The sequence below is a fragment of the Xyrauchen texanus genome, chromosome 3, assembly GCF_025860055.1.
Source record: "Xyrauchen texanus isolate HMW12.3.18 chromosome 3, RBS_HiC_50CHRs, whole genome shotgun sequence".
NCBI lineage: Eukaryota > Metazoa > Chordata > Actinopteri > Cypriniformes > Catostomidae > Xyrauchen > Xyrauchen texanus.
This window is the reverse complement of record NC_068278.1, coordinates 20,486,166-20,498,294: the sequence shown is the minus strand read 5'-3', so window position 1 is coordinate 20,498,294 and position 12,129 is coordinate 20,486,166. Positions and strand designations below refer to the sequence as shown.

Genomic DNA, 12,129 nt, shown 5'->3' with positions numbered 1-12,129 from the left:
GACGCAGCATAAACTCTAGTCAGTGTATAGGCACCCTAATGTGGCGTATAAAGCGCTGCTTGATTCTGGTGTTTAGCCACATAGTTTTATTGGTTTGGGAAGTTTGAGTGTATTTTTTCTTAACTTGAAATACTTAATTGGGGAAATTGCCAACTTTATTAGAAATTCAATTAACCCTTATGTGTTGTTCCAGTCATTTTTTACCCATTTTTCATTTTGTTTCTTTAATAAATATGGTATTCTTCATATAAATGATCCAAGACTTAGTATGTAGGTTACTTTTGCTACATTTGCCATCTGACCGCATACATTCTTTTTTAACTGATTCGATGAGGTGAGGCTTTGTAACAAAAAAGTAGCACTCGTGTTGTTCCGGATCAAAAATCACCCGCCATAGAATGGGAAAGTCTACAACACAGAGAATTTATATTATTTGTCAAATAAAAATCAATAAATCAGACACAATGCAGAAAAAAACACCTGCCTAATAATGTGTTGGTCCCCCTCGTGCCGCCAAAATAGCGCCAACCCGCATCTCAGTATAGCGTTCTGAGATGCTGTTCTTCTCACCACAAATTTACAGAGGGGTTATCTGAGTTACCGTAGACTTTGTCAGTTCTAACAAGTCTGGCTATTCTCTGTTGATATCTCTCATCAACAAGACATTTCCATCCACAGAACTGCCGCTCACTGGATGTTTTTTTGTTTTTGGCACCATTCAGAGTAAATTCTAGAGACTGTTGTTTGTGAAAATCCCAGGAACTCAGCAGTTACAGAAATACTCAAACCAGCCCATATGGCACCAACAATCATGCCACAGCTCAAATTACTGAGATCACATTTTTCTCCATTCTGATGGTTGATGGGAACTATAACTAAAGCTCCTGACCCGTATCTGCATGATTTTATGCACTGCACTGCTGCCACACGTTTGGCTGATTAGATAATAGCATGGATGATTGTTGGTGCCAGATGGGCTGGTTTGAGTATTTCTGTAACTGCTGATCTCCTGGGACATCAGTCTCTAGAATTTACTCCGAATGGTGCCAAAAACATCCAGTGAGCAACAGAAAATGGCCAGACTGGTTAGAACTGACAAAGTCTACTCAGATAACCACTCTGTACAATTGTGGTGAGAATAATATTATCTCAGAATGCTATTCTGAGATGAGGGTTGGTGCTGTTTTGGTGGCATGACGAGGACCTACACAATATTAGGTAGGTGGTTTTAATGTGGCTGATTGGTGTGTGTGTATACATACATACATATATATTACACAAGTGTGACTCACAAACAAACAGTGCACAAGGGTTAAAACAGAAAAGTTAATGTTTTTTTGTTGTTATTATTTTACTCAACAGAGGCATCCAGAAATGAGGGTTTCATGAACCTTAAGACAGTTCTCTTGATCAGTGATGAGGAGTTTTGTCCTAGCCATGTGATGGACAGATACTGGGATTTCTTCACACAGAGTGAAGAGTGGACCTTTGAAACGGTTCCTGTGTGATAAAATGCTTATAAATATTATAAATAATATAGCTCACATTGCTCCTGTTACAGTATGTCATCAAGGGAAAAACAGTTCATGTGTTATAAAATGTTTATGTTATAACTTTTATAAATATTCTGTGTTACCTATTGTTAGTTTGAAAATGTGAATATGTGTGAAACTTGTTTGTACACAATTCGATTTCCCTGATTTGCACTTTGGGAAAGTCAGTTTAACCGAGTGTGTGTGCTTGTATATTTGTTTACTTTATGTGTGTGTGCGCTGTATTTGGGGCAGAATTGTCCACAGTAGTTAGCTAAATCTGACCAAATTTTCCTTGGGGACCTTCTCATTTTTTAAAATGATTAATAAAATAAACGTTTTAACACTTTAAGTGATTGCGTTATTAAATTATAAAGGAATGTAATAGTTGTATTACTTCAAAACAAGAATATAGTCATGCATGCGTTTGTTTGTAGTAAGTAGTAGTTATTCCATGTGTACCATAGGAGTTGGTGCATAATCACTATACACTTTCAGTTTATGTCCTATTATTCATTCACTTATTTTTACAGATGTCAACTGTGGATGTCATGCATGAAAGGGTTAACTAAAAGGAATGCAGAAAGTTTTCTTTTACGTTTGTGGTTTGTCTGCAGTAATTATAATTCGCTTTATAAAAATAATAGACGTCTGTTATATCTTTAAATAGTTAAACGTGTATTTATGTGTAAGCCTTATCGAAACTTGCGCAATTATCCCCATAAATGCTGTTAAGGCAGCTCTCTGGTTTTCAAGACATTCCCTGGTGTGTAGTGGGCGGACAGGACTTTTATTTAGTTTACTCCTCACACTGCTTCCCTTGTCAAACTTATAAACTAAAGTAAGCAGTCTCTGAAGTTATTGATGTCGAGCTGAGTGACGGTCAGACTACATAATCTTAGCAGCTGTAAGTATCCGCCTGTTCATTCCATCCACAAGCAAACATTTAGAGATGAATGCAAGACAATGTCTCAATCGGATCACTTTCATTATATGTAGTCTAACAAAAGCTATGATTAATGTAACGCTAGATGGCAATTTTGTTTATTCAAAACTGTTGTTCTTGTAGGTTACTCGTAATGCACTCGCTTCTTAGAATTAGAATAGAGTTGCGGACGTATAATTCTTGTATTCTTAAATTCATCTTGTATGTTTTCTTACCGTAGCTTTTACTTATTTAAAAAGCAAATGTACCCTGTTTCAACTATGAAAGGAGTTGAATTCCCTCGAAACGGACGACATCGACGGACACGTGTTTGCTTTCTAGTTTTCGTTTTCGTATTTTTCTTTTGAAAGTTTTTATCAAAACTTGCACTTCCAAACTTAACTTAAGGTGTGTGTGTGTGTGTGTGTGTGTTTGCTCAAGTGTCTCTTCAAATTGTCCGTTGCACACAGGTTCATAAAATGGAATGTTGAGAAACATTTGATGGAAAGTGACACAAAACAAAAGACTGGTAGTCTGCAAGGTATGCAAGTCATCTTAAAATACATTGATTATGCATTAATAATGTCTTTAGTGCATTACTTCTGGATCAAGTTGGACAGTTTTGTCAAAGGGTATAGTATCATATATGGCAGCCACATTCCTAACACTTTTTTTAATTTAATTTTCCAACAGAATGAAAAGAAGATGTGTCTTACATTGGTTAAGATGCAAGTTCTGTGTGTCCGTCCTGTCATTATTTGTCGTGCTGAAGCTGGTTTTCATAACGTTTTCAGTGGACAGCAGTATCTTCATCGGGCTCTATCCTACACATAGATTATCAGAAACCCACTCTCTGGATAGCATTAACTGCACAGACATTTATAATCTCGAACCGGTGGAAATTGGCAAGTCATTGGAGATAAGACGCAAAGAAGTTGAGGAAAATGATGACGAAAGTCTTGTTTCTTTCACTGCGGACTGCAAGAATTACACAGAACAGAGGGGCTATAATGCGATCTATGAAACCAAAGAGGAACACAGCTTTCCACTTGCGTACTCTTTAGTGGTGCACAAGAACAGCGCAATGGTGGAAAGGATTATTCGAGCCATATATGCACCACAGAACATTTACTGCATCCATTACGACCAAAAATCCTCGAAACATTTTATAGAAGCATTGAAGAACTTGGAGAAATGTTTGCCCAATGTATTCATTGCCTCTAAACTTGAGTCAGTTTACTATGCACACATTTCAAGACTCAATGCAGATCTCAACTGCCTTTCAGACCTGCTGAACTCAAAAGTCAAATGGAGGTATGTTATCAATTTGTGTGGCCAGGACTTCCCACTCAAATCCAATTATGAGCTGGTGACTGAGCTCAGCAAACTGAATGGTAAAAACATGCTTGAATCAAGCCGGCCCAGTGAACTGAAAAAGAAGCGATTCCAGTTTCAATATGAACTTAAAGATGTATCTTCTGAGTACCAGAAAATGCCAGTTGAAACCTCAAAAGATAAAGACCCACCACCACATGGCATTGAGATGTTTGTTGGGAGTGCTTACTTTGTCTTGACACATGATTTTGTTAGATATATTATTACCAATCAACTGGCAAAAGACTTTCTGCAGTGGTCAGCTGACACATATTCTCCCGATGAGCACTTTTGGGCAACTATGACCAGAGTGCCTGGAGTTCCTGGGGAGATCCTCAGATCTGAGCCTGATGTTACTGACCTAAAGAGTAAGACACGTTTGGTCAAATGGAACTATCTGGAAGGATATCTTTATCCGCAATGCACTGGCACACACATGCGCAGTGTTTGCATCTATGGTGCCACAGAGCTCCATTGGCTTCTGAACTATGGCCACTGGTTTGCAAACAAGTTTGATCCCAAAATCGACCCTGTCATTATTAAATGTCTCGAAGAGAAACTTGATGAGAAGCGTGTTCAACATTACCTGAACAGAGACTCTTAAAAAGAGGGGCATTTTGTTATTTATTCTGCTTTGTGTTGATTGAAACGTGTATGTTTGCTGCTGATTTGGGTCCATTCAAAAAAATAACTGTGGGAAAGGTCAGCTGGATTTCTGAGTCTACCCTGTTACTTTGTTGTCATCCACTCCATATACAAAATCAGTATAAATGCGTTTATTTCACATTTGGAAGGGCATTTCTGCTTTAGCTTTGTTGCTCTTCCCAAAAATAAATTAATAAATTATATGTGCCTTAGCTATGAATTCACTTGTTTTAATTGATTAATTCCAATACTGAAAGTTGCATTATTGAATCTGTTTAGATGGGATCTTTTTAGGGTTTCAGCAGTGAGGGTTTTGCTTGTTTTTGTGTTTCTTTCATATGCAAATAATTATTACTTGCCTTCAAAGTAAAAATACTGTATATTGTTTAATGAATTGATAGCAATATCTATAAAGTTTCTCTCTTTTTAAGTGTAATACACTTGCATTTCTGAATAGTAATTTATATGGTGATGCTGTGTCATTTTATACATTAAAATAATTGACGATCTCTACTGTACTGTCTGGTCAATGTTTACTTTATAAAATCATTTCAGCTATTGTAATTTTATTGAAATAGTCTTCCTCCTCACCTCTATGAAACAATAGTTTAAACAAAACAATGTGGTCACACCTGTGTATTTAGAGCTGTACAATGTCCCTCATAATTTTCTTTAAACAGTTTTATTTCTTCAGAGTAGGCTTATGGATGTACTTTGTGTTTGCTTGCATTCTGCTTGTTTGCACTATACACAATGTGATAAAATAACTTGTTTAAACAGGATGCAGATATGTGCATTATCGTCAAAAGCCCTATTCGGATGGGACTACTTTTCCGGACATACTGTATGTCTGTAATATAATTATTATTGCGGATATCTGCTATGTTTAGTTGTTGGCCGATATGTAAGGGTAATGTACAGTCAGCCTGTTGTTATCGCATATCATTACATAGCTCTCTGGAATACCCGATAACGATTGATCAATTAGCGATCAGATATTTCTCAGTAACAACCACACATCCATGTATCAGACCACTCATCTGGCTTATTGCAAGTCATCTTTCCTGCTTCTCGGATCATTGTGAGATCTCTACAAGTAAGCTAATAAAATAATTATAACTGAAATAAATTTTTCATGTCCATTTATTTATTTATTTGCCAAGTAGTCTTGTAATAAGATGCATAATGAGCAGTCAGATGTTCATTACAGTTTTTCACATTTCACAAACGTTTCCTCCATGTTCCCCAATGTCTAAACACAACACCTTTTTCTAAAGCTACATAAACACAACCACACCTTCTCACTTCAAAACTCAAACTTTCACACCAAAAGAGCAGCTCAAAGCTTTCAAAAATGTAAACACTATACACATCATTACACACTACAGCAAAACAATTGAAAAAAAATGCTCAATTTGTGAGAAGGTTCTTTGTTTCATAACTGCCAATGCATATTTTTAGAAACTTTACAGTAATGGATCTTCTTAGATCTCTGCAGAGGATTAGGCATTTAGATTTGTGAGTTTCATATGAAGAGTATAAATCTATAGCAAATTCTGCATGTACACTACTGTAACACAACTCAATGCAAAAACAGAATCTATTGCACACAACAATACTCTTGAAAACATGATCAAGGTGTGAAGTTTTTTTATTTACTTTATTCACACCACACACACACACACCACAATCACTGTGCGGCATCATGTCGCTGAGCTGCATCGGGCCACATCACCTCATCCACATCGCAGGCTATATTGTCTCTTGCCAGGCACCGCGGGAAAAACGCCCTGGAATGGCAAATCCATCCTTGGAAGGCCTCCACTGGGATGTCAACACAGGCCAGCTCCATTGCCCTTAGGAAGTTCTCTCTAGTGTATGGTTGTCTGTTATAAACCTTCCATCTCCACGATGAGAAGAACTCCTCTATAGGGTTCAGGAAAGGTGAGTAGGGTGGCAGACAGACGTTTAAAAAGTGGTTACTGTTGGTGGTGAACCACTCTCTGATTTGGTTTGTTCTGTGGAAGCGTACATTGTCCCAAATGATCACATAAATGTGATGTGCGGGCCCAGGATGGTGTTGTTGGTGGTCCAGGAGGAAGTCTTTTAGCTCCTCTAGGAAGGTGAGGAGACGTTGGATGTTGTAAGACCCAAGGACAGCATGCCGGTGGACAAGCCCCTCCAAACCCATGGCCTCACAAAGAGTAATATTACCCCCCCCCCCCCTTGGCCAGGAACCTCAGTGATGGCTCTTTAGCCAATGATGTTACGGCCTCTTTGCCTTCGTTTCTGCAGGTTGAAGCCAGCCTCATCCAGGAAGAGGTACTCATGTTTTCTGGCCATCGCGTCCAACTGTAATATCCTCTGTGAAAATGTGAAAGTGCACAGGTGTTCAGAACAACAGTCAATCAGGTAGCACAGTATTGTCCAGAAGTAATGTAGGCCACTGAGCAACACAGTATGTCCACTAACTGTACTGTGAACATGGATGTATACTTACTTGCACATACTCGTAACGTAGGTCTTTGTGTCGCGCAGAGTTGCGCTCAAAGGGAACCCTATAGACCTGTTTCATCCGCATCTTTTGGCGCCGGAGAACTCGGTCTATTGTGGCCAAGCTGACATCATCAATGCGCTCAAAGTTGACATTATCGGCAATGACTTTGTCTCTGATCTCCCGGAATCTGATGAGGTTGTTCTCACGAACCATATCCACAATGAGGGTTTCTTGTGCCGCTGTAAATATGGCAACCCTCCCACCTCTATGTGGCATTCTTTCAACTCTAAAGAAAGAAACATGTGTTGTCAATTGACATGTTTTACAATACAGTAACAACTGATTTGAAACCAATAGACTACTTTCACAGGCTTGTAAAATTGAATTGTGACAAAGAAAGCAATAGAGTACAATACCTGTTGTGTTGTCTGAATGCCCTGATAATGGTGGCCACGGTGAACCTACTCAGGTTTGGACGGACTCTTAGTCCTGCTTCAGCCATTGTCATGCCATGGACAATGACATGGTCAATGACTGTTGCTCGCATCTCGTCCGTAATGATGGTGCGAGGTTGTCTTGCTCTCCCTCCTGGACCTTCTCCTCTCCCTTGTTGGCCTCCTCCTCTCCCTTGTTGGCCTCCTCCTCTCCCTCGTTGGCCTGCTCCTCTTCCTCGTTGACCTGCTCCTCTTCTTCCATGGCCAGCTCTTCTCCCTCCTCTGACTCGAATTCCTCTTCCCCTGACTCTGCCTTCATCCATTGTGTTTGTTTGGAATCTTCAGCAAACTGTGCACTCTGAACTTGCTTTTATACATGTGGTCACAGCATTAGCAACAAGTGTCTTCAATTTTGAGTCATTGTGTGTAATGAATGACGCCAGGTGTGTTCATTGTGTTCAAATATTGCTGACTGTGGCAAGCATTTTGCATCACATGAGCTTTCATTTGAGAATATGAGCAGAGTTCTTTTGCAACTTGTGTTTTAGCAAGGAAAAATGTGTTAAGATTTATGAGAACGGAGGATTGTGTTTTGTGAATTGTGTCTTCATGTGAAATGTGTTTATGATATTGGAAAATGATGGCTAGATTTAGTAAATGTGTTTAGACAACTGGTCATTTGGTTTAGAGGATTGGCTTTTGTGTTTTAGCATTTGAGAAAAACTGTAATAACAAAATTAACACTAAAAGAACTCCGATGCAAACCTGAGGTTGAATTTCAGCTGTTCAGTGATTTATTTCTTCTATGTTGATAAATATAATATATGTATAAGAGATGTCATAACTTTACTTAATCCGTTAGCCAGAATTTTTGACAAAATTTTAACTTCTAGCTGGATCAGGGAAATTGGACGGTAACTCTTGCACTCGATTGGATCTTTGTCCTTTTTAAGAATTAGACTAATCCGGGCTTGTGTCATGGTTGGCGGAAGCTTTCCATTCTTTAATGATTTCATATAAACTTCCAACAAAAGTGGAGCCAGTTCTGTAACATAAGATCTAAAAAATTCAGGGGCAAAGCCATCTGGCCCCGGATACCTTAAGTGCCTCCCAAGCTGCACCCACAGAGGATACTGAGGACTAGTTGGTCTCCATATAAAAATTTATTTCAGCCTTTAACATTTGTTGGAATTCAGGATTTTGCGAAAGGGATACATTAATGTGCCAACTGTGATAAATGTTTTTCCGTATGTGGCAACACCTCTAAACACACCAGCACATGATCTGAGACTAAGATGTTTCCATTTGAGCAGTCAACAACAGATGAAATGAGGGACTTGTATAGTCCCTACCAGATTGGTTGGAGAGAGAGACAATCAACTCATATTAACATTTGACATTTTTACATATTAGAAAAAAATTTATTGTGTATCAAAAACAAAATAATAAAGACCACATTCCAACATTAATGCAACAATCAACCCCAAACTGCCCCCAGAACCAAACAAACAGAAAAAAGAAAAGTGTGTGCATTAACCCCACGCACGACCACACCAACCAGCGTCCATCCCTCTAAACTCAAACAGTCAGTGTACGCCTACGAGAGCCTCTGCGTCAACTTTGCCATTGTATTGCTCAAATCCAGTGTTTCCATATACATTTTGTGAGACAGAATTACATAACAGAAGAAAATCTATTAAACAAACAGGCAATAGGCAGAATAAACACAAAGAATGTGTAGATTCATCTACATAACTGTCCCGAAGATTTGTTCCTCCACAATACAAGCTTCAGCCACTAGCTGAACCAGCACAAAAAAAAAAGCCTTTCAATTTCCTCAGGCAGTCAAACCAATGTTATGTGAGACGGCTGTTACATGAGTGCAACAGGTTATCTAATCCCTTCAATGTCCTGCAAAAAATACTCCACAAAACAAACTCAAGCCAATAGGAGGCATAAGCACAAAGAACATGCATATTCATCCACAACACTGTCCGAAGGAGTGTTACTACACTAAACAAACTCCAGCCACTAGGCAGAACCAGCACAAAATAAACAAAAAAGGCACCCAGCTTCCTCGGACAGTCAAGTTAATGTTCAGTGAGTCAGGCCCACTCGGCTGCAATGCGAGCACCACACAAAGACTTACTCATTCCATTGACTTTATGAAGGACAATGCTTGTTGGGGACATATAAATACTTTGCGGTGATCCTTAGCATCTATTCTCAATTTGGCTGGGAACATCAGTGCAAAAGCGGCCTTCCGTTGATGTAAGAGTTTCTTATATTTCTTGATTCGATCACGTTTCTCTCTTATCGAATTCGAAAAGTCTGGGAAAAAGAAAATGTTCTGGTTCTTCCAAGAAAGCCTTCCTTTTCTCCTCACCTCACGTAACACGAGATCTTTATCAGACGATCTCAGAAATTCGGTCAGAATTGATCGGGGCCTGTCTCCCTCAGCAGAGCGCCAAGCCAAATCCCTGTGAGCACGCTCGGTTTCCATCTTATGATCTGTTATGCCGAGGAGACTCAGAAAGAGCCCATCTTTTCCCAAACATGATCCAAGTCCGTCTTGGTCGCTAGTGGGTTAGCAGCTAATTCACTTTCGGATGACTCCAGATAATCGACACAAAAAGTATTAAATCCGTACACGTGTCCGAATCTCGCATGGTGCCATGCGACTCCCATCATCCCATTTTATTAATTTGTTTGCAAACAAAGAAATTGTTAATATATTAGGAAGAAGGACATAACAACAGTGCACATAGTATTCTAGCAACCATTTCTAGAAGAATTTTGCTTGAATAATCATTTAAATATTTTGGCGGCTAACTCTAAAACATTACATTTTATTTAACGCTGATAAGTCTGTGTAGATGTCCTGAGCTTAAACTCTTTCCTGGTTGGAAACAGAAATCTTGAACCTGCTGTTGAGATTTTTTACAGGTGTAATTGTAAAGCATGTTCAACCACTGTGGTAGCCAGAGGGGCTCAATTTCCTCAACTGAAATGCAGTACAACTGACACATCCAGCCCTGTTGCAGTGTTGACAGTGTAAGACAATGCATCTTGGAATGTTGCCACCTGCCATTAAACCCTCTCAGTCGTTATTACTTCTCAGACACCACATTGATGCAAATGGTACACAGAGGACCCTCTGTGTAAGTTTTATGTTCTAAATATCAGTTACCTGATTTTCGTTTGAAAAATTGATGAACATTAACCAGCTTGTGAATGGTATCTTACCATGTGGGTATTTGAATTGACATTTCAAGCAGTGTTCTGCAGTGTGATAAGTGACACTTGTCACACAAAACTAGTGCTTAGCAACACTTAAAGTATTAGTCCACCCAAATATTTAAATGTAGTCATTGTTTACTCACCACTGTGTTGTTATAACTCTACATGACATTTTCTTAACTCAAAGGGAGAAATTTTGAAAAAATTGTGTTCCCTTTACAAAAGGCTTCACTACGATGTTGCACTGCTAAGCGCTACGGGGGAACAGCTTTAGCTGTGAGCCGAGCTGAATACTGTGTGGAACACGTCAATGAACATTGACCGGAATTTATAGCCTCGGCTGATGTAATCATTAGATGCACCTGAGGCCAGGCTATAAATGGATACGTCACCAGGTGTCGTCAGAAACTCTTTTTTCAGAGCGATTCTGTTTCTGTGTGTTTCACACACCCTGTCAAAACTTTCTTTCCTCTGTTAGGAGATAGATTCTGTTAGGCAGTGTGCAGTGAACGTTGTTCTATTTTTCTCTTCTGTTTAGAAAATATTATATATATATATATTTCTAAAAAAAAAAAAAAAAAAAGAGAGAGAATGACTGAAAGCAAACTGTGCGTGTTCCCCTCTTCTCGCTCTATAGCTGAAGACGGCACACATCAGTTTTTGCTGTTTGTTTGGGGGTAGAGCACGCTGCTCTCGCGTTGCAGCAGGGCGGGTGCGAGCACTGCGATTTGCTTTAACAGGCAGAGTGCGTCGTGCTTGCCTCGCTTGCTTCCGGGAGTCAGCACTCATGAAAAGATTGTTCGTGGGGCTCGTGCATGGATTTGGCTGAGGAGCAAGAGACGGGTTGATCCCTTTCTCTCACTCTCTCCCCAAACCCAGCTGGTCCTTCACATGATCTCGAAGCGCGTTCCGACGCTTCTTCGGATCATGAGGTGGATCGCTATTCTCTTCCCGCCTCCGAGCTTTCCGTCCGCGATAAAAAATCTACGGCGGAATTGCTCGATGTTGTTACTCATTGGACTGGCCACGCGAAAAAGAGACCCCCAAACGCACCAATTAGGGGATAGATTTTATCTTCCAGTCTAAGAAAGGGAACGCCTCATGGGTCCCTTCCCTGTCTTTGATAACCTCCATGAAGAGCTTTTTTCGCTCATGGAGAACCCCTAAAAAAAAAAAAAAAAAATATATATATATATATATATATATATATATATATATATATATATATATATATATACAGTGAGGAAAATAAGTATTTGAACACCCTGCTATTTTGCAAGTTCTCCCACTTAGAAATCATGGAGGGGTCTAAAATTGTCATCGTAGGTGCATGTCCACTGTGAGAGACATAATCTAAAAAAAAATCCAGAAATCACAATGTATGATTTTTTAACTATTTATTTGTATGATACAGCTGCAAATAAGTATTTGAACACCTGTCTATCAGCTAGAATTCTGACCCTCAAAGACCTGTTAGTCTGC

General features: G+C 39.3%; 1 protein-coding gene across 2 annotated transcripts; it reads left to right on the top strand.

Moving 5' to 3' along the window:
- The first annotated feature begins 2,184 nt into the window (after positions 1 to 2,184).
- On the top strand, positions 2,185 to 5,572 carry LOC127629711 (beta-1,3-galactosyl-O-glycosyl-glycoprotein beta-1,6-N-acetylglucosaminyltransferase 4-like). Of its 2 annotated transcripts, none has more exons than XM_052106932.1 (3): positions 2,185 to 2,439; positions 2,928 to 2,998; positions 3,151 to 5,572. In XM_052106932.1, exon 3 carries the CDS (start codon positions 3,152 to 3,154, stop codon positions 4,433 to 4,435), a length of 1,284 nt encoding a protein of 427 aa, XP_051962892.1. In that variant the 5' UTR covers positions 2,185 to 2,439; positions 2,928 to 2,998; position 3,151; the 3' UTR covers positions 4,436 to 5,572. The 2 variants fall into 2 exon arrangements, with proteins under 2 accessions (XP_051962892.1, XP_051962898.1); XM_052106938.1 differs by having other exon boundaries at positions 2,899 to 2,998.
- The last annotated feature ends 6,557 nt before the right edge of the window (positions 5,573 to 12,129 follow it).